Source organism: Microtus oregoni, unplaced genomic scaffold, assembly GCF_018167655.1.
Source record: "Microtus oregoni isolate MIOR12 unplaced genomic scaffold, Mior012 000002F_ref0000024, whole genome shotgun sequence".
NCBI lineage: Eukaryota > Metazoa > Chordata > Mammalia > Rodentia > Cricetidae > Microtus > Microtus oregoni.
In genome coordinates this window covers 90,386,575-90,410,206 of record NW_024543061.1, presented here as the reverse complement: position 1 = coordinate 90,410,206, position 23,632 = coordinate 90,386,575, and the positions used below count along the sequence as shown (strand labels likewise).

Below are 23,632 nucleotides of genomic sequence, written 5' to 3'. Positions count from 1 at the left end.
TGACTCTATATCTGGAGGCACTATATTTTTTTTCTCTTAATTTCAGCTCAGTGTTAACTGAATAATTGCTATCCAAAAATTGTTATTCAACAGATGAATAGTGCCTAAACACTTCAGTACTCCTCTATGGCCTAAGCCTCACATGTTAATCTTGAGTACAAGACCAAGGCACCTGATACTACTCATGTTTATAGTGAAATACAATATTATAAGTGTTATCTAAAAAATATGGGCTGACAATACAGAGATAGTAACCCAAAGAGAGCAATCTTCAGATGAATAATACATTTCTGGAAATTAATAATGTAAGTGAAATACCATATTATACGTGTTATCTAAAAAATATGGGCTGACAATACAGAGATAGTAACCCAAAGAGAGCAATCTTCAGATGAATAATACATTTCTGGAAATTAATAATGTAACATAAGCATTTGTTTTTAAATTACTCTTTTTAAAATTTGTATTAAATTTTGAAAAAGTCATACATGGACACTGTATCTTCTCATTCCAACTTCTACCTCCTTCCTCAAACTCCTTCCATGCCATATCCCAAATTCATTGCTTCTATTTATTTTAGTGATATATATGCATCTGTCAAAGGCTGAACACTTTAATTTAGACATTCCTTCTAGAACCCAAGCATGTTTGATCTCTTCTAAAATTACTCTCTTTAAATTTACTTTAAAATAGCTTTTTCATTCTGTGTTTGGTTATATCCTTTTTCTCTCCTCCAAAGTCATCTACTTCCTACCCACTTAGGACATTTAATGTGAATTTTAAATAAATTGCTTTCCTATTAAAATGAATTATATTCGTTATTTCTTTATATGTATTTTTAAATTATATTTTGTTTTTATTTTCGAGATTGTAATTTTATCTCTTTCCTTGTTTTCCTCTAAACTCTACCATATACTCCTCATCTCATTAATTCAAGGATGGCCTCTTTTTCTCATTAATTGTCATCCTGTTAATATATCTGCATTCCTAAATGGAAACTGCTCATTCTGTATAGTGTTATTTGTGTACATATTTTCAAGGCTATCCATTTGGTCCTGGACAAGCAATTGAGGTGATGCTTCTGCGAGGAGCATCAGCTCTCCAGTGTTTAGCTTTACTCGGCTGCCTGGAGTTTTTTGTAGAGTTGAGGCCTCATGGGGTATTCCATATTCAGTTTGTCAGGTTTTTAAAGTAGAAAGCTCATTTTTTGAGTTAAATTTTGATATAAATTTAATACCATTAAAATATTTTCAAGAACAGCATAGTTTTATATATTTACTTATATAAGTACAACTCTTTTTATAATCATCCATGATTTTCTGTAATATTCATAATAAAATAAAAATAATTTGTCATTTTTTTAAAGTGCTAGCCAAAAGTATAGTTATTGACCAAGTAGGGAATAAGTGGACAATAGAATAATTTGTTAAAGTCTATGGCCTGTTTATTAATTAAGAATAGTAACAGAAGTACTCAGTGTGGGGAATGCACATTTAACCTGCCTGTACTTTACATTCTACACCAGAGTTTTTGCATAGCATTTTTAATCTCTGAATTTCTCATGGTGTATATCAAAGGATTCAGCATGGGAGTAAAAGCTGTAAATACCACACTTATTGATTTATCAATAGGGAAGTTAGACACTGGTCTAACATAAATGAAAATGCAGGGAACAAAAAAAAAAGAACAACAGTGATGTGAGAACCACAGGTGGACAAGGTTTTTCTTCTCCCTTCCTGACTGTAGCTTTTAAGAGTGTTTAGAATGAATGCATATGAGTTTAGGAGAAGGATAAAAATGATCATACAGATTGCTCCACCGTTGGCAACCACAGTAAGACCAATGAAATAAGTGTCACTACATGCTAGTGTCAATAGTGGGTACATGTCACAGATAAAGTGGTCAATGACATTGGGTCCACAAAAAGGGAGATTAGACACAAAAATAAGTTGAACCAAGGAGTGGACAAAGCCACCAACCCAGGCTATCACCAACAGAAGGATGCAAATCTTTCTATTCATGATGGTCAAATAATGAAGGGGCTTACAGATGGCCACATAGCGATCAAAGGCCATCACCACCAGGAGGAAGACCTCAGCACCACCAGATAAGTGTGCAGTAAATATTTGAGCCATGCGAGCAATGAATGAGATAGTCTTTTTGTCAGCGAGTAAGTCCATAATCAACTTGGGTGATGTGGAAGTGGCATAGACAGCATCCATGATTGACAGATAAGCGAGGAAGACATACATTGGGGAGTCCAAGGAGGGGCTGGCAAACACTGTCCCCACAATGAGCAGGTTACCCACCATTGTCACAAGATAGATGAGCAAAAACATGGCAAACAATACTTTTTGTCCAGTTGGATCCTGAATGAGACCCAGAAGGATAAATTCTGTGACATTGTTTCTCTGTCCCATTTAAATATATTTCAATTGTGTCTCAATAGGAAGCTCAGGTGAACAGGGTCTGCAATGGTATTACATAAAGAAAATGTGTTTATGCTGTTATTAAGCACATCTTCAGTAAAACTGAAACTAATCAAAATAGAAAGAAGAGATAAGTAATAAATTGAGGAGTGTGGTTTCAACATGTAAAAAAAATATTTTCCATGTAAAATTTCCTTATATGTAACATTTACATATAGGAGAAAATACTGAAAATACAACTCATGTGTGTAAATTAAAAAAAAAAAAACAAGCACAAGCAAGGGAATAGTTTAAGCTCAGTGTGAAAAGTCTTGGGCTTGAGTCATATAATCAAAATGTAAATAGAAATATGTTCGTATTAGCACAATTGGAAATGAAAAGATTGAACTATATGACATCAGAATCCTGTCTTTTCATGCAGTCTACACTGCGGAGAGTGTGGTCCTGAAATTTCCTTTCATTGACTTTGTTTTCTTTCTTATATCTTATCATCAAATAAAAATTCCAAAATCAGTTGATAATACTTAAAATTGCTGTCTGGTAGTCACAGAGATATGATGACTGCAGTGAGAAAAATCACAACTCTAATTTTCCCACTCATTGTGTACAAAGCCCAGGTAAAGAAGTTACACCAATGGACAACATAGACTCTGGAATACACTGCATGCTATAGCTCCTGGTTCACTCACTACCTATGTGGACATGAGCAAATATATTAACTTCTCTGTGCATTGATTTCATGATTTTCCCAGGGAAATATGACAACACTAACTTCTGTTTAAATAAACATAAAATACCCTAAGAACTGCCCTAGCAAAATCTAAATGAATAAAATGTGCCCCTGTTGTTCCTCATAGTTTTACTGTGAAACTAAATTAGAATAAATAATAAAAGTCTCTATTGATTTAATAATTATAAACATAAATCAAGATATAAAAATATTATGCCTATTACCCATGATTTAATTTTTAGATTAAAGTTAGAATTATATCTTTTAAATATTTGCATTGGTATAAATGTTTGTAATAATATATAATATTTATGTACTTTGATTTACATATTTTAAATAGAAGCAAATACATAGACTTCCCACATAGATACTAGGAGAGGGATATGAAGAGATATGCACACTATGCTGAGACACAGTTACAGACACACACACACACACACACACACACACACGAATTATAGCCTAGAGTTATAAGCTCAGTCCAAGAAAGACTGCAAATAAAATAAGAAAAGCAATTCCTAGGGTAAGATAAACATAACATAGGGGCCAGAAAGAATCTGACATTTCACTAGATGGTAGCTATGATGTACCTTTTACAAGTCTCATTCATATTATTGCTTCATCTCATTCTGCAGATCCATCCTTGAAGAACCAGACTGAGAAGCATACACCCATTGCAGGACATAAAGCTGTAAAGTGATGATTTCCAGTCCCCCTTGTGTTATAATCTATTTTATGTATGTTTATTTCTTCTCAAACTTTAGTTCTGGTATGGGTAAGATGGAGATTCATGATTACTATTTAATTGTATAGTTATTTACACAGTTCAGTAAATATTAGTAAATGAACCACAATTTATTGTGTCAATTGTCAAAATTTTTGCCACAAATAATGAATAACAGTTTCAACGTGATTCCAAAATAAAGCTTTAATAAGTTTTTTTTTTTTGAAAAATTAACACAGGCTATTAAGAATATGTTTTTCTCAAAGAACAAGGAGTGGTATTGGGAAGGTTTATGGAGAGAAAAGAAAAGGCAGAAATGTTGTAATTAAATAATAATATCAAATATAAAAGAAAAATGTTTTTCTCAAAATGAAATATATAATCACAAAAATGCCACACTATTATTTTATGATAATAATTTTAAGTATCTGTCTAGTTAATAGCAGTTAGGTACTATTTTGAGCATGAGTTTGGTTCTAAGTACATACTAACTTACTTGCTCAGGTCATTTATGAAACCTCACAAAACCTTCAAGTTCATGGTAAACAATGAATCTTTCACATTGTAACATGGTTGTTAAGATATAACTTTTTCTAATTCACATATTTAAATCAAATTCCATGTAAATGTAAATATCTTTGCAAAATACAATATCTCCCAAAGAAGAATGTAAGATACTAAACTTATAGTTATATTTTTTTATATTTTGACATATATCCATTGTTGTTGGCAATGCAGAAAATAAGTACATGTCAATTATAATATGATTCTAATTAATTTCTGTGTTTTGATAGATTGGTTATTTAGTTCAGTTGCCCCCTGGGAGGATATATGGTCTTGTAGCTATTAGTTGTATATTAAGATATCACAGGGATTTGCATCTAGCAACCATTCCTAGTTGTTTTGTAAATGATTATTTGGGGTCTTATCCTGGGTCAATAAAATTAATGCTTCTTTCACTCAGGTCGTTAGATCTCTCTTGTAGCTATGATGTGATAATAAAATAATTGAATAATTTATTTTTATTTCTAGAAATAATTACAATTGGTAACTACTTCAATATTTTTATACCCACTTCTCGTAAAGTCATTCTTCTAGACAGGTATAAAGGTACAAAGTTAATACCTATAATGTAAATCATTTAAAATCAATAAGTACTATAGAGCTGTAGATAAAATTTCTTACCAGATAGGAAGCATAATTTCATGGAGAAGTAAAGATATATATTTTATTGCTGTGTAAAACTCAGTCTGTTAATCAAAATCAACCTTACATATACAATTATTTGGTAGTTCAAATGAATAAAGAAAAAAATTATCAATATCAAAAAAACACATTTTCCCTTGATTATTTCTTGAGAAACAACAAAAAAGACTCTGCTGTGAAGACTTACCATTGATGGGTTTACATTTAACTGCCAAAATTTTAGGTACTCTGTTTACCAAGCCAAGTTTCAATTTAACTTCTTAGCTAAGAATATGTTGGAAATTTTTCCACAAGTATAAGCAGAATTCTAATTTCTTCTCAAGTGTTATCTTCCTGGAAATACTTCTTACTTCCAAATTAAAATACCTACCTGTACATCTCCACAGTTTCACCATGAAATTCGAATCTTAAACAAACTTCTGGTAGCAGTCATTGATATAACTAGAGAGCATGCTCGTCCAAGGACTGGAGTCCAACTATAGCATTCTCTAGCTTAGATGGAATGGGGTTCTCACAATGCCCTTGGGTCATTCTACCTGAAGAAAAATTCCTCCATTTATATGAGCAGATACAACCCATGGCTTTTATATCATCACTACTTTAAAGTTAGGAGACTACCAGGTCATAATAGAGCTATTTGTTGGAATGTTTGGAACAAGTTCAAATTCAGCAATCTCTTCCAAAGAGGTTTCTTCCCTAGTCAAGTCCCTAGAGGAAAGAGACTCTGCCAAGAGATAGGGTTTGATTTATTAGGAACCTATAATTTGAAAAGAAATATTCTGTTCTGCAATGATTTATAAAACATGAGTTGTAAATTATCAAATATTTATTATTGCCAATAATATTTAGATCATTCTGAAGGAGAGAGAACGCCCATCCTTCCCTCTAAAATCCAAGCACAGTGTGGCATTCCTTTGCAAAACTCATTCCAACCAAGGAGCTCTGTGTACAAAGCTAGAAAACAAAGAACTTCAGACTTCTGTAGCTGGTACCATAGCTCTTCAGAAGACAGGAAGTCTAAGTTCTGCACTGTTAGATTGTAGGCTGTAGTTAAGATCTGAATCAGTGTCAGAGGAACTTGTAAGGATATTCATGGTTTCAATTACTTCATTTCATCTCAGTAAACTATGAATTGATTTATGAGCATCAAAGTGAATATAGGGAAAACACAATTACTTTTTAGTACATGAACAGTGCCTGAAAGGCATCCACTGCTATTGTTCTGCCTTGGCTCTCTATCAGCACTAGTGAAAAGTTACATGGTGCTTTTCAGATACTGGATTTTTGATGTCATAAGTACCCATAAAAGTAAGCTTCATTACAAGTTGGGTTTTCAATTTACCAAATGAGATAATACCACCTATCCAAAATATTATATGTATTTTTTCTAAAATAACTACTCAACAATGTCATCTATCAATTGAGTAAATGGTGAAATGTATATAACACATAATTGATTTTGTAAAAATTACCAAGGTATAAAGTCATCATGAGCACTTAGTGCTATGAACTTTCCTCTTAGCACTGCTTTCATAGTGTCCCATGATTTGGGCATGTTGTGTCTTTATTTTCATTGAATTAAGGGAGACTTTAATTTTTTTCTTTATTTCTTCCTTGACCCAGGGTGGTTCAGTAGTTGACTGTTCAGTTTCCATGAGTTTGTAGGCTTTCTGGGGGTAGAATTGTTGTTGAATTCTAACCTTATCCCATGGTAATCTGATAGTACACAGGTGGTTACGACAGTTTTTTTGTATCTATGGATGTTTGCTTTGTTACCAATTATGTGATCAAGTTTTGAGAAGGTTCCATGAGATGGTGAAAAGAAGGTATATTCTTTTCTGTTTGGGTGGAATGTTCTACAGATGTCTGTTAAGTCCATTTGGTTCATTACATCCGTTAGTTCTCTTATTTCTCTGTTAAGTTTCTGTCTGGTTGACCTGTCTATTGATGAAAGAGGAGTTTGAAATCTCCTACTATTAGAGTGTAGCATTTGATATATGCTTTGAGTTCTAGTAATATTTCTTTTACATATGTGGGTACTTTTATATTAGCTGTGTAGATATTCAGGATTGAGACTTCCTCCTGATGAATTGTTCCTGTTATGAATATAAAGTGTCCTTCTCCATCTCTTCTGATTGATTTTAGTTTGAAATCAATTTTGTTAGATATTAGTATAGCCACACCCACTTGTTTCTTTGGTCCATTTGATTGGAAAACCTTTTCCCAACCCTTTACTCCAAGTAAATGTCTGTCTTTGTGGTTGAGGTGTGTTTCTTGTAAACAGCAGAATGTTGGATCCTGTTTTTGTATCCATTCTCTTAACCTGTGCCTTTTTATAGGTGAATTGAGTCCATTGATATTAAGTGATATTAATGTCCAGTGGTTGTTATCTCCGGTTATTTTTTCTAGTGGTAGTGTTTATGTGTTTCCCTTCTTTAAGTTGTGCTGGTGGAGGCTTGTTAGATGTTTGTGTTATTATGGGTGTTTTTGGCTTCCCAGCTTACTCCTATTCAGTCCTCAGAGAGGGTAAGGCACATTGCTGTGGAAGAAGGCCCAAGGCCCTCTCTACTATATCTAGGCTGAGCAAGGTATCCATCCAAAGAGAATGGGTTCCCAAAAAGGCAGTACATGCAGTAGAGATAAATCCTGGTGCCACTACCAGTGGCCCCTCAGTCTTCTCCAGTCATTCAAGTGTCAACCACATTCAGAAGGACTATGATTGTTCCTTCCTAGTCTGGCTGGAGTTGGTGAGCTCCCATTAGTTCAGGTAGACTGGTTCAGAGGAGGGTAGAAGGGGAGGGGTAAGGAGAACTTGAGGGAATGGGATAGTCAAGAAGGAGGAAGGACAGAGATGAGAGCAAAGACAGAGATATCTGAATTGAGGGAGCCATTATAGGGTTAGCAAGAAACCTGGCCCTAGAGAAATTCCCAGGACTGGAATGTTTTAGGGGAAATAGCTTACATAAGCACAAGATGGAGGCATGAACAAAATGGAGGAATTTTGGTTCCTCAGGTAACTAGTGGCAAAACAAAAATGCATTCATAAGTTGGCATAACATGGTTTTCAATTAAGAGCTATTCTGTCAACAAGTTCTGTAATCTAGTACTAGCTTCAACTGAATCTCATGTACTGAATTTATTCATATTTTTAGCTAACTTTAACATTATCCAGTATTAGAGTACATAAAATGGAAAATGTTTTAACGTTGACCCACAAAAAAAAAGGAATCCTTAAACAGTGGGCAGGTATTAAAATCTGCCATGCAGATTATATTACATTAGAAATGTATGGTATGTATTTACATTAGAAAACTTCCTTTTTTTCTAGATATTTACCTAGGAATTGTTCTCATTGATTTTTCATGAATATAGATTCTAAATCAACATATTACAGAGATACTTGCACACCACTATACTGGCTGATTTGTGTATGAACTTGACACAAGCTAGAATCTTCAGAGAAGAAGCCACATTTGAGGAAATGCCTCCATGATATCCAACTGTAAGTAATCAATCTAGTAATCAAGGAAGGAGTGCCTAGCCCATGGTGGGTAGTGCCATCCCTGGAGAGGTTGTCCTGGGTTCTGTAATAAGGTGGGATGAACAAGCCATGGGAGGGAACCCAGTAAGCAGCACCCCTGCATGGCCTCTGCAATAGCTCCTTCCTCTGGGATCCTGCCCTGTTTGAGTTCCTGTCCTGACTTCCTTCAGTGATGAACAGCAATGTTGAAGTGTAAGCCAAATAAACCCTTTCTTCCCCAACTTGCTTTTTGGTCATGGTGTTTCATCATAGCAACAGAAACCCTAAAACACCCATGTTTATTACTAGTCTAGTATAATAATCAGAATATTAAAAATGTAAGATGCCACTATACAGTAGTTAGAATGACATTTTTTTCAGATGATTTAATTATAAGGAAATGAATGGAACTGAAGACCATCAGTTTATGCAAAGTAGGCCAGACTTTAAAACAAATGGGTAAGCCGGGCGGTCGTGGCACAGGCCTTTAATCCCAGCACTTGGGAGGCAGAGGCAGGCAGATCTCTGTGAGTTCGAGGCCAACCTGGTCTACAAGAGCTAGTTCCAGAACAGGAACCAAAAGCTACGGAGAATCCCTGTCTCAAAAATTAAATAATTAGATAAATAATTAAATAAATAAATAACAAATGGGTTTCTCAGATTCACAAAATTCTGACTCAAGCAATCATCAATTTCAGGGAGGAAGGACTCTAAATGACTTCAAAAGAAAAAAAAAAGATAGGTTCATTTGATAAATTAATATAAAATGTAGCATGGATTTTCTAATATGTATTTTCTAAATTTAACATATATATTTGAAGTGGGACACAGATGGGAAGGAAGTGTACAAGCACAAGGAAGGATGACATGAGAAGGGTTTTATTGTGGAGAAACAAACGAAATTCAATAACACATGTGTCTGAAAATATGATAGTGAACACTTTCATTTGTACACTATAAAAAGCAATAACCAAAAATTCTTCAGCAACATCAAGTTGTTACAAACATTAAAAACATGTAAAACTGAGTGGGGAGGTGGTGGTGCATGCTTTAATCCCAGCACTCAAGAGGCAGAGGCAGGTAGATCTCTGTGAGTTTGAGGCCAGCCTGGTCTACAAGAGCTAGCTCCCAGACAGGCTCTAAAACTACAGAGAAACCCAGTCTCGAAAAACCAAAAACAAAACCAAACAAACAAACAAATAAACGTGTGAAACTATAAATTCGTGCCAGCTCAAATATGGAAGAATCTTTCAGTTTCTTATGAAGTACGTTGACCACTAAAACTAGTTCTGCTACTCAGTATTTTTCCAAGTTTAAAGAAAACTTAGCTATGAATACACAGGTACCTGGAAACAACACAGTAATTCCAGTTTGGAAAGAGATGAATAAAGTATTAAATACACATAAAATGTAACATTGCAGTGCAAAAAATGATATCCCATATAAGCATATAATTCTAGCATAAGCACATGAAATTAAATTCATTATGTCACAGAAAGTAAAGCAGATTTAAAGGCTATATACTATGTCTATATACCATAATCCTTTCTTATGAATGTGAATAGTCATACTTTCTCGAAATTATTTTATTTCTAAACTAAAATTAATGAACAATTTCTGCTAAATCGTTTTTTTTTTTTTTTTTCGAGACAGGGTTTCTCCGTAGCTTTTGGTTCCTGTCCTGGAACTAGCTCTTGTAAACCAGGCTGGCCTCGAACTCACAGAGATCCACCTGCCTCTGCCTCCCGAGTGCTGGGATTAAAGGCGTGCGCCACCACCGCCCGGCTTGCTAATTCCTTTTTCAATATTAACTGAGATAAATTATGTTCAAGTAAGCTATTTTTCTGCATTATGGGAGAAAAACACATGCAATTTGTACATTTCCTGAAATTCACTTTTAATTGATTCTAATATGAAAGGTTACTTTACTATTTTTAAAGAATTTACATTTATAGGGTATCTCAGAGAAATGTATTGAGTAGAATATTGCTTTTATTTATGCTTTAAGTATGCTGAAAAGTAATTATATCACTTTACCTCTCCCTATTCTTACCTCCAGTGCCTCCCAGCTGCCTTCCTTTGAATACATCCTATTACCTCCACTCTCAAGTTAACAGTCTCCTAGAGGTTTTATTATCATAATATACATGTATATGTATATATAAATATATATGTATAAATGAATTTACATACATGAAATATATAAATATAATTAGATTAATTCATTTTTCTGTTTATGTGTGTATAGTTTCAGGGCTGACCACTCAGCACTGTACAACCAGTAAAGGAACTAATCCCTAGGAGAGGAAAATTTTCATTGTCTTTGGGTAATTAATTGTCTGTAATTTTTTGATACATTCTTTTGCTAGGATTTTTTTCACTGGTTCTTCTTGTCCACTTAGTTACATGTTCAGTGACAAGACATTCCTATTCTATCTGTAGCTAACATTTTACATCGGAATTTTTTCATATAATTTTTCATCTCTGAATTTCTCAAAATGTATATTAAAGGATTTAGCATAGGATTAAAAATTGTATAAAATACAGCAATGAAGCCGGGCGGTGGTGGCGCACGCCTTTAATCCCAGCACTCGGGAGGCAGAGGCAGGCGGATCTCTGTGAGTTCGAGACCAGCCTGGTCTACAGAGCTAGTTCCAGGACAGGCTCCAAAGCCACAGAGAAACCCTGTCTCGAAAAAACAAAACAAAACAAAACAAAATACAGCAATGAATTTATCAATAGAAAAATTATAAATAGGTCTGGCATACATAAAAATGCAAGGAACAAAAAAGAGGACAACCACCATGATGTGGGAACTGCAGGTGGACAGAGCTTTACACCTCCCTTCCTGACTGTGATCATAGGTTGTATCTTAATTAATCTGCAAAAACATTTTTAAAAGAATTATTTCAAACTAAAGTTTAATCAAATTAGAATATTTTGTTAATCAAAATAAATGAAAGTTGTGTAGATAAAACTATAAATAAAAATTAATACACATGACATATACAGTTAGTTGAAAGAAAACTCTAAAGAATTCCACTGAACTGAATATATCAAGAAATCCATTTAGGTTTTCTAAGCACATCATATTTGTCTTAAATGGAATATTTCCATCTAATACTTCAATGCTCAGGGACCTAAGCAGAAGAAAAGGAGCAAAGATTGTAAAGGTCAGAGGCCATGGATGAATTCAAGTAATATTGTTTTTTATACACTGTTGCAGGTATGGAGTCACAGAGATTGACAGCATACACATTACCTGTACATATTCAAGTTACATAATATCCCACTATTGAAAAGAGAAGTGGACAGAAATTCCCATACCTAACAAACAAGCTGTCTTGATACCTGCTGGGAGAAAAAAAGGAAAACATTTTTTGAATGGACAGTTATTAGGTGTTGTAACCACACTCCAGGACAGAACTCATGCCCAAGTAGTGTTGGTTGACCAACAGAAAATGAACTCCATGGATTTGGTTTTATTGGGTTTGGTGGTGGTGGGGGGGGGGTTCATTTGGTTTGGTTTGGCCTTTTAACTTGTTGGGTTTTCAGTTGTTTATTTTTGAAGGTTCTTTGAAGTTTGGTTATGGGAAAGTTAAGAGAGAGAGAATTCAGAAAGAGAGTATATATATATATATATATATATATATATATAGAGAGAGAGAGAGAGAGAGAGAGAGAGACAGAGAGACAGAGAGAGAGAGAGAGAGAGAGAGAGAGAGAGAACATGAAGTTGGATGAGAAGAGAAAGGGGGAAGATCTGAGAAGAGATGGAAGAGAAGAAAAACCATGATGAAAATACAATGTATAAAAAAATTTAAAGAAATTATAGAAAATTTTACATAAACTGAAATAGGCAATTCATGAGAAAGAGTTAAAAAGTACAACAAAATTATGATACTATAAGAAACTATACTAATTATTAAAAATCACAAGAAAAACCAAATATTTACAAATTGCATTCACAATGCAAGTAGTTATTTTATTCTATTGGGACTTAATAGTTTTTGGAAAAGTTTTTCCATAGCATTTTTTATTTCTGAGTTTCTCAAAGTATATATTAATGGATTCAACATGGGAGTCACAATTGTATAAAACACAGTAATTGATTTATCAACAGGGAAACTACAAACTGGTCTAACATACATGAAAATACAGGGAACAAAAAAGAGGAAAACCACAGTGATATGGGAACTACAGGTGAACAGTGCTTTATGCCTCCCTTCCTGACTGTGAATCTTTAGAGATCTTAAAATGATTCCATAGGAAAGAAGGAGGAGGATGAAGATCACTAAACACATAGCCCCATTATTGACAATGGCAGAGAGACCAATGAAGTAGGTATCAGTGCATGCAAGTAGCAATAGTGGGTATATGTCACAGCCAAAGTGGTCAATGATATTGGGACCACAGAAAGGAAGTTTATACACAGGAAGAACTTGAATCAAAGCATGCACAAACCCTCCTGCCCAGGCCATCACTAAGAAAAGGATACATACCTGTCGATTCATAATAATTATATAATGCAGGGGCTTACAGATAGCCACATAACGATCATAGGCCATTGCGACCAGAATGACAATATCAACACCACCAAATAAATGCTCTATAAAGAGCTGGCTTATACATGCTGTGAAGGAGATGGTCTTCTTATCACGGAGCAAATCTACAATCAACTTGGGTGAGATGGCAGTGGAATAAACAGCATCCATGAGTGACAAAGAGGCAAGGAAGAAGTACATTGGGGAGCCCAAGGAGGGACTGATGATCACTGTCATCACAATGAGCAGGTTTCCCACCATCGTCACAATGTAGATGAGTAAAAACATAACAAATAATGCTTTTTGCCCCGCAGGATTCTGAGTGAAGCCCAGCAGGACAAATTCGGTGACATTGTTGTTCTGGTCCATTTATACGTCTATAAGGTTTATTTCAGAGAGGGGGCTCAGAAGAACAGGGCTTGCTACAAAGTGTAAACAATACTGTCAATCCATTCTTTCTTGATGCAGTAGTTAAACAGTAGTGGACATTAGGAAATATCTTGTGGGCTTCTTCTTAAAACAAATTCCATTCAGTTTCTGTTAATAAATCTTTAATTACTGGTTTATCTCAACATCAATGACTCTAGACAGAGGTATCTCTGTCCCCCATACATTTAAATGTAGTTATTTAAAGCACATTACACCTTGGCATTGATAGTAGCAAATCAACAGAAAAAAAGCTCTCTCCTTTAAGAATCTTGAGAAATGATTGTGGCATTAAACGCAAGTATATCAAGTAAAACAGAGCAATATTTTGAGCTGGTAATATCTGTGTATAATATTTTTAAATGAATGTGTGTAGTACCCACAATAGCACTTCTCCTTGAGGATCCAATTCAGTGCTGTTATATTGTACTATTAGGCTTAGATACTATACCTCACAAGATAATTTTAGTTATCATATATCTCACTTGATCTAAAAAAAAGGGAGATTTTGAACTGCACCAAATATTTCCAATATTGTTGAGCACCCAATTCCCTGCAGCAATTATTTCATGTAACTTTAACACATTTTAGTAATTACAGTTCCATTTCATAATTATTTATACAAATGAGTAACACAATTACATCCATCACCGGGTTTTTTTTCAAGTTGTTTTTCATTAGCTCTTACCAAATCTGGCAGTAGACAGTAAATTTTCCCCCAGAAATCTCAGAAAAATCTTGGGAGAGAGAGAGAGAGAGAGAGAGAGAGAGAGAGAGAGAGAGAACTAAACTGGGCATGGTTTTTAATCGTAATACATCCTAGGTGCTGAGGGTCCTCACATAGCAGTGAGAATCCTGAAAAGCAGAACATACAAAGATTTGCATAACCAGAATACAAAGGTCTTGGTTGAGTTCATTTTTAAAACTTAATTATAAACATGTATCTGCTTGCATTCTGAAAAAATGGGGATTGCTAAATATTTCAGGGTCTTTCCCAGTCTCACAGCATTTAATGGTCCATACCACATTTCTTTGACTCTTTCTCTTTCTCTTCTGTTATCATTTTTCCTTTTGTCACATTTGCACAATATCTCCAAGTTTACTACTGCCTCCTGAATGATACTAAGTGGAGAATAAAATTTAATAACTACTATGATAGAATAATATCTTTTTATTGTACATGGTTTATTAAGAAAAAATCTGGGAAATACTAGAGACAGAGCAGTGAGGAAAGCTGTGGACCCTGAAGCCATGCCTGGTTACAGCATGAGGTTCACTTGGTTTGTGTCATCCCGATCTTGTCCATCTTAGTAAGTCACCTCTGCCTCTGTTTCAACATCTGTACCACAGGGAGTTTCATAATATCCATCTCCTAGAGTGTCTGTTGGTATTCTTATGAAACACCTAAACACTGCCCAGAACATCAGACATCTCACTGGTGGCTGTGATCACTATTCTATGATGGTTCACTGTGAGCATCAGCTGAGAAAAAAGTCATGAGGATTTCTGTCCACTTAACAGGAATGTAGACATAGTCTGGGTTAGAAATCAAACAGCACATGTGTGTCTCATGAACCATATTCTGGATTTGGATTAAAATCATACATCTTAGGAATAATTTGTTTTATTATATGTACTATATTATCAATATTTACCTGTGAAGAAATATGATTGAACTAATAAAATTTCTTGTCCAAGGACTTGGTACCAGAGGACATGTGCAGAGTCAGGATGGCTGTAAAAGCAGTTGTGATGCACCTTATACATGTCACCTTCACATTTATGCTGCCATCCGAGCCAAAACATCTGTCCTTGTCATTCTTGAAGTTCCCAACTGCCATAGGCATGCCTGTCACGGAACACAGGGTTATCACATAACTTATGTTTAATTCTGTCTTCTACATTGTACTTCTACACATTCAGTTGCTTCAATATTGATTAGCATTATATTTCATCAGATCAAAACTTCTAGAACCTTAAGTAAGTATTTATATAAATAAGTATTTATATAATAGAGAAAAACAGAGCACAGAGGCCACATAATGCTGGACTTATGCATAATGTACATTATCAAAGGGTTAATTCTATAAACACTGAAGAATAGTGTGACTGCTTTCATTCAGAACTACTGTTAACACATTTCTTGAAAACTATTTGAATAATCCATTATTAAGAACATGACTTTTTTGGAAAATAGTATTATATTTTAAAAACTACTTTTGCCTAGCACTGAAGTTTTGTCACCCATATAGAGGATAAAGTTATATCTCTTGATAAAACACAGATACAAGTGAAAATAAACATATTAATCAACTCAGTATCAAAAGATACAATATTACATTTTCTCTCATTTTGAGTTTTACATTTTCAGTAAATATAAAAAATCCTAAACTCAGAGAAGACATAAGAGTGAAAATAAAAATATACCATGCAACCTCCTCACACAAACCTAAGTAGCCTGTTACACTGAGAGCAAATAGACTTGTATTCTATGATTAATTTCTTTGTGTAGCATCTTAATTTTCCCAATTTAGATACTTTCTATGATACTATATGACTTAAAATATTACTTGCATTTCAGTGTATCACAAGAATCTTTAGTTTGTATTCTGTTTTATCATCTCATGTACTCACAACACAGTTCTTATTTTGTTCCATAAAATTTAAAGGTTCTTTTGCTGATAGGGCAGTAATTATTTTATGTACCTACGTGACTTCACAGAGCACATGACAAGATATCCACATTCAATATATAAGGAAAGAACCACAATAGCCTTCAGAAAACAAACTTCCACGAAACTTTCTATTTTTTAGTTTTTAGATAAATGAAAGAACATCCAAGGTAAATTTAAATATAATATATATTGTCAAAAGTTAGTCTCATAGGTAAGTGGATACTGTCACATTCTAAGCAAACTTCTTTATAAAAATACAAAGATAAATTGTTTGCATGTGCATTAAATGCCCACTTAATAAATAGAAATTGTTAGCCTTTTTATATGGTCATTTTATTTAAAAATTGACAACCCTAAAATTAAGTATATGAATTATTCCTTTTTTGTATTAAAGACACTCAAAAGGTCTTGAACTTATGAAGTGTATATACATCCATGTGTCTCCCAAAAATGCCGGGAACTGAACAGGAATAAATAGTGGTTTAGATTGCTGAAGTATTAATGGTAAAAATTTCTCATGATGACATCCAGAAGTCTTCTGTCTCTATCACTCAGATAAAATTTCTGTACTTCCTTAATAAAAACATTCCCCTGCATGTAGAAGACCCCAGGAAATTGAGATCATCCATAGATAGTTATAATGATGAAAAAAGCATAAAGATCAGATACATCAAGGGTTAAATACCAGACGTTTCCTGGGTCTTTTGACCAGAAAAATATTTTTTTTCCATTTATATTCACAATACTGTCTATGTCTTTTCTTTGCACATCACTATTTATTTGTTTATTTTTTAATAAACAAGCTTGCTTAGATAATTGGGACTAATTCAAATGAAATCATCTTATTTGAAAAGACTGCTAGGGATAAAAGCATTAAATTTTGACAGAATGAGTGACTAATTTGAAAATTCTATATGAAAACAAATGTCCGGGTATATTTAAGAAGATACTATGAGCTAAAATTGAAGAAATATTTAAATAATGCAAATAATATCTAAGACACACTTGAAGAGGAAGGCACTTAGTCCCCATTCATAACATCACCCTAGCAAACCATGTCTTGCACCGATGGTCAGAGAGAATCTGCACAGCTGCATTTTTGTTGCAGAGTTGAAAATGTAGTCTGTGAAGTTGCAATTTATGGTGTAATATTGGCAGAGAATGGTCCTACTGTTTCATAGGTATGGAAACTTTTGATGGAGGCATTAATTTATGAGATAGGACTATAATGACTTTCATTTTGTTTATTCAGTTCTTTAATTACTATATAATATTAATTTAATAACTCCACTAAAATAGTATTTTTTTAAAAATTAACAATGATTATGAGCTTCCTTTGTTATTGAGCTTGTTATTTAGTCATCGGGGAGTAGATGCTCCCATGTGCTTACTTCCAACTTGGCTCTTCTGGGGCACAAAGGAATGGATAATACGTCATCACAATAGGTGATAGGTTCCACTAAAATGAAAATTTTTAATTTGTGTAATGAGTTAGATAAATTCAGCAAATTCTAGTGCATTATTTGCCAGAGCATGTCTAATCAAGATGCTTTCTCTGTTAGTAAATGAAAGAAAAAGTCAATGAGCATACATTTCTGAGGTTAAAATTATCACTCAAAGATGAATTGAAATATATGTAGACATAATGGTCTATATCCTTTCCATCTAAGTATAAACTCCTACGAAAGCTTCTCACTCAGTTTTTCATATTATACTCAACTGCATGTAAGAAAAAAATAAATGGGATATGATCACGACACTAAATAATTACTCTGATTTCCATTCATAACATACCATCAAGTAACCTCAAACACACTTGAAAAGAGAACAGCACAGTGGCAAACTCCCTTTATATGAGTTTCTTTGTGAGGTATATGTGTTTCTGAGTGAATATATAAAATAAAGAAACACTTAAATATGACATCAACACTTACTGTAAAAGACAGTTGTATAGTCTCATTTTCAGGGAAAATATATTCAGAGAAAAACAAAGAATCTGTGTTTATATAACTATGTAAACAATGAATAGAATGAAGAGAAACTTATTCACCCAACATAATTATTTGCTGGTGCAAGAATGGAGATCTCTAATTATTTTCAGGTCACTGAAGTGAAACACTCCATAAAGGCTTTGTCTCAAGGAAATATAATAGGCTTGATATCTGTAGCACAAATTCGAATTGTTCTTAATAAAATCTCAGAGTAAGATACTAAGGGGTAAATGTTGAGAGATCAGAAAATTAGTGCAGCCAGCCACTAGAAAGATATTTTACCTCTACCGAATCCATAGACCCAAAGGGTGATTTTGTCCTCAGACTGCATCCTCTTACTCCATCCTCTCTTGTCTCCTCCCAACTCATATCCCTTTCTCTGCCTAGCCCTATCCCTTGCTGTGTCTACCTCCTTAGTGCTGGGATAAAAGGTGTGCAACCTTTATGTACTGGGATTAAAAGTATGGGCCAACAACACCACTTAACTATTTTATACTAGAGTAGCCTTAAACTTACAGAGATCTATCTGACTCTAAAGGAGTGTGCTACCACTGCCTCGGTTGGGGGGGGGGATTGTCTGTATTCTGTCAATCATATTTTATATAAACACTGATTGGCCAGGCAGGAAGCATAGGCGGATCAACCAGACAGGAAGTAGAGGCAGGGCCATGAGAACAGGAGAATTCTAGAAAGGAGGAAGTCCATTCCCCCCAGTCTAGCCCAGACCACCAAAGAAGCAAGATGTAACCTGCCTGGATGAGAAAAGGTACTGAGTCGTGTGGCTAACATAGATAAGAATAATGGAACCATTAAAGGAACTAATATGAAGCATGAGCTAATGGGCCAATCGGTTTATAACTTAATGTAGACTCACTGTGTGATTTTCTTTGGGACTTGAGGGCTGTGGGAACCAGGCAGGACAGAAATCCCCACAGCTGGCTCCCATGTTAGACTGCCTGGCCTCTGAACTCTGATCTTCAAGAAAGCTTTATTTGTTAAAACACAAAGTATAACTATAGACATATCTCATAAAAATAGTAGTACCTAACAATACACAGGTAGAGATTTAGGTTTTGAAACACAGGTGATGAAGAATTTCGATGAGTAAAGGAAATATTCTATTTTTAATGACTTCAAAGTAGAATATCACCAAAGAATCTTTCTTCCGGTTTAGAAACATGTCCTTGAATGTACAAGGTCCTGGAAAACCATAACATTCTACAAATTTCATGATCAAAGAAAAACATTACATAAGAACAAATCAAAGATAAAATGTCAAATGAAAGCATATACAAACTTGGTAGTCTTTGAGTTGTCAAAGGTCTTTAGATAATTTACTTAGTAAAATAGTTCATTTATCCTAGCTGTGTAGCCACATCTATCATAGAAGATAAGCTAGTTAGAATGTGTGGAACAAATTCAAATGAAACAATGTCTCTTGAATAGGCATCTTCATTTCTGTAGTCCCTGGGGTCAAGAGCCTCAGATTTTGCCAACAATGAGTAGCTGACTCCTAAGATGATTTGGAAAACACATACTATGAAAAGAAAATTTCCAAAGTGTAACATATAGAAACTATACTCATCTTGATGCATTTGCACAAGGCAAGCAATGATTAAAACAGCATGAAATGGCAGCAGCCTTCTTCCCTGAATTAAGAACACCACAGCAAAGTAAGTTCTCAATCACTTCTAAAAGCTTTGAGGTACAGAGGCATAATGAGGAAATATGTTATAAATATTGCGAAGAAATTGATGGAAACAAAAGTACTTATTTCAGTGTGATATCACTTTTATCTTGCCAATTCAAGGAATTAACAGAAATTTCAACATGTTATATAAAGATTCTTGATAAAGTGTCTAAATTCATGCTTTAACTTCCTTACATATTTGTCACTATCACTAAAAATTGCAGGATAGAAATCAATTTAAAAGTTTACTTAAAATAACACAAATTATAAAATCTCAAGGGAAAAATGTAAAACTTCTGAATGATGAAAACAAATGGAGAACAAGGCTATTGATAGACTCTGAACCTGCAGAAAGCTAGCTTTTCTTGATCCCCAAAAGAAAAGTGTACTGAGTTCAAGAATCAGCCTTTCTCTAAACTACCTACACAGTTAACACACCACCAGCCAAAACTACTGTCATTGTGGAATGTTGTTTAATTAAAATTAATTAGTAGATATATTTTACTGTTTTTCAATACAATACAATAATAAAATATTAAATTGGGAAAAAGGCCAATTCACCAAATTAAATGATCTGGAAAGAGATCCATTTGAACATAAACATAAAATATACAGGACATGGTATGCCATCAAACAAGGAAATACTTTTAGAGCAACCAAAAGAGACAATTATTTAAAAAATAAGAAAAAATACCACAATTAGCAAAGAATAGCAAGTACATTGTACGTTTCTCACCGCACAGAAATAAATACTATCATTGATAATAAAATAAAAATTAAGTCAATTTACCACTATATAATGCTTACACATCATGAGTAGATCACAAATTGTAAGTATCTTAATTTATATAACATTTAAAGAGAATTATTTCAAACTAAATTTAATTGGGAATTTTTTATTAATCAAATAAATGAAAGCAGTATAGAAAAATTACAAATAGAGTAGATTTTGTAGTACAAATGACCATATAGAATTAGCTGAAATGAAAACCTAAAGATTTCTACCAAATCAATTATATTGAGAAAACCATTTAGGACTAAATATATCACATTTGTTCTAAAAGGAATATCTCAATAGAAGAGGAGGTGGAAAGATTATAAAAGTCAGAGGTAGTGGATGAATTAATGGGGCACTGATTTCCAGACACTGTTGCATGTATGGATTCATAGAGACTGACAGCATGCACACTAACTATACAGATTCAAGTTAAACAATATCACAGTACTGAAAAAAAGTAGAAACCAAGTCCCATATCTAAACAAGAGACTACCTATAATTGATACCTACTGAGGTGAAGAACAATATCTTCCAATGGGATGTCACTAGGTGTATCTACGATACTCCAGCACAAAGCTCATACCCAAGAGTAGTTGGCCAACACAAAATTAACTCCATGGATTAGTTTTGGTTTGTTTTGCTTCATGTATGTGTACATGCATGTGGGTGTCTGTGTGGTGTGGAGGGGTTCTTTCAAATTGTTACATTTTCCATTTTTATCTTGTTGGTTTTTTGCTTCTTGTTTCTGTTTATTATTTTTTTATGTTTACTTTTGGGAGGTTTGAGAGGGAAAAGTACAGAGAAAGAGAATATGAGAACATGGTGTTGCTTGAGACAGGAAGGGAGAAGATACTGGGAAAGACAGGGGAGAGGAAAAAGTGATTAAATATTTTGTAGAAAAAATTTAAAGCAAATTATTTATTGAAAATTTGACATGAACTACAATAAACAGTTAATCAAAAATGTTAAAAGAGATAACATAGAAAATGAATGATACAATAAACAACTACAGTATTTGTTTTAGAAAAAAAATCACAACAATGAAAAATATTTCCAAAGGACAGTCACAATTTCAGTAGTTTCACAATGGCAAGGGATAGTGTGAATGTTCAAGATGTAAACACATACCACTAGAATTCATTCATGATTGTTGCCTAGTGTTTACAAAGAGAAGCATCAAGAAGAAAGTCTTATTCTATTGGGACTTAATAACTTTTGCAGGAGTTTTTCCATAGAAATTTTCATCTCTGAGTTTCTCAAAGTATATATTAAAGGATTCAACATGGGAGTGACAATTGTATAAAAGACAGTAATGGCATTATCAACAGGAAAGCTAGAAACAGGTCTAACATACATGATAATACAGGGAACAAAAAAGAGGAAAACCACAGTGATATGGGAGCTGCAGGTGGACAGGGCTTTACGCCTCCCTTCCTGACTCTGATTCTTGAGAGATTTTAGGATGATTCCATAGGATAATAGGAGGAGGATGAAGATCACTATACACATGGCCCCATTATTGCCAATGACAGAGAGGCCAATGAAGTAGGTATCAGTGCATGCAAGTAGCAATAGTGGGTATATGTCACAGCCAAAGTGGTCAATGATATTGGGACCACAGAAAGGAAGTTTATACACAACAAGAACTTGAATCAGAGCATGCACAAACCCTCCCGCCCAGGCCATCACTAAGAAAAGGATACATACCCGTCAATTCATTATAATTATATAATGCAGGGGCTTACAGATAGTCACATAGCGATCATAAGCCATTGCTACCAGAATGACAATATCAACACCACCAAATAAATGCTCTATAAAGAGCTGGCTTATGCATGCTGTGAAGGAGATGGTCTTCTTATCACGGAGCAAATCTACAATCAACTTGGGTGAGATGGCAGTGGAATAAACAGCATCCATGAGTGACAAAGAGGCAAGGAAGAAGTACATTGGGGAGCCCAAGGAGGGACTGATAATCACTGTCACAACAATGAGCAGGTTTCCCACCATCGTCACAATGTAGATGAGTGAAAACATAACAAACAATACTTTTTGCCCCACAGGATCCTGAGTGAAGCCCAGCAGGACAAATTCGGTGACATTGTTGTTCTGGCCCATTTATTCTTCAATCAGGTTTTTCCAGAGAAGGAGCTCAGGAGAACAGAGCCTGCCACAAACTGTGAACAAGACTATGAAGCCATTCTGTTATAACACAGTAATAAACCAATACCATGCGTTTAAAGAACTTCCCCTTGGAACAAGTTCCATGACTTTCTCTCAATAAATCCCTAAGTCCTAGGTTTGTCTCAATATTAGTGACTCTCTAGGCAAAAATGTATACAGAGGTATCTCTGTTCCCCAAACTTAAATGTGGTTATTTAAAGCACATTACACCCTGACATTGATAGCAGCACACAGATTAAAGCTCTCTCCTTTAAGAAGCTTGAAAAGCAGTTGTGACATTAAACTAAAATATATCTACTAGTATTAAAGAAAAAAGGTCGAGCTGGTGATATCTGTGGAGAATATTTTAAAATGTGAATTTGTGCAATACCCATAGTAACATTGGTCCTCAAAAATTCATGCTAAAGAGCATAGAAACTACAACTCACAAGATAATTTTGGTCATCATACACATTTCATTCAATCTAGAAATTAAGTAAATTTTGAATTGCACTAAATACCTCAAATATTATTGAGCACATCCTTACCAGAAGTAATTATTTCATCTGACTCTGAGACATTTTAGTAGTTACATTTCCATGTAGAACTGTATTTATTTATTTATAGTAATCAGTAACACAATTGCATCCACCATCAGGTTTTTCACAAGAATTTTTACTTTACCTTAACTAACAATTGCTCTTACCATGTCCTGCAACAGCAGACCGTTTACATTTTTCCAGAACTCTCAGGAAA

The 23,632-nt window shown here is 34.3% G+C and overlaps 1 protein-coding gene and 2 pseudogenes across 2 annotated transcripts; all 3 read right to left on the bottom strand.

The window, feature by feature from the left end:
• Positions 1-1,509: 1,509 nt before the first annotated feature.
• On the bottom strand, positions 1,510-2,420 carry LOC121440137 (annotated as a pseudogene).
• Positions 2,421-11,019: 8,599 nt separating this feature from the next.
• Positions 11,020-13,522, bottom strand: LOC121439741 (olfactory receptor 4A8-like). 2 transcript variants are annotated; one of them, XM_041640353.1, is made up of 2 exons: positions 12,610-13,522; positions 11,020-11,051 (listed from the first exon to the last, which is right to left on the bottom strand). In XM_041640353.1, the coding sequence occupies exons 1-2, from the start codon at positions 13,520-13,522 to the stop codon at positions 11,020-11,022; spliced, it is 945 nt and encodes a 314-aa protein (XP_041496287.1). The 2 variants fall into 2 exon arrangements, with proteins under 2 accessions (XP_041496287.1, XP_041496296.1); XM_041640362.1 differs by lacking the exon at positions 11,020-11,051 and having other exon boundaries at positions 12,590-13,522.
• Positions 13,523-21,889: 8,367 nt separating this feature from the next.
• On the bottom strand, positions 21,890-22,831 carry LOC121439921 (annotated as a pseudogene).
• Between the last annotated feature and the right edge of the window lie 801 nt (positions 22,832-23,632).

What these genes read in the sequence shown, in the direction of transcription:
- LOC121439741 (XM_041640353.1), bottom strand. Translation starts at nt 13,522, where the DNA reads ATGGACCAGAACAACAATGTCACCGAATTTGTCCTGCTGGGCTTCACT. An exon ending in ACTTTTCCAAAAACTATTAA is followed by an intron (nt 11,052 to 12,609) that starts GTCCCAATAGAA and finishes GTAAAATGTTAG; the next exon opens with CTACAGATAGAATAGGAATG.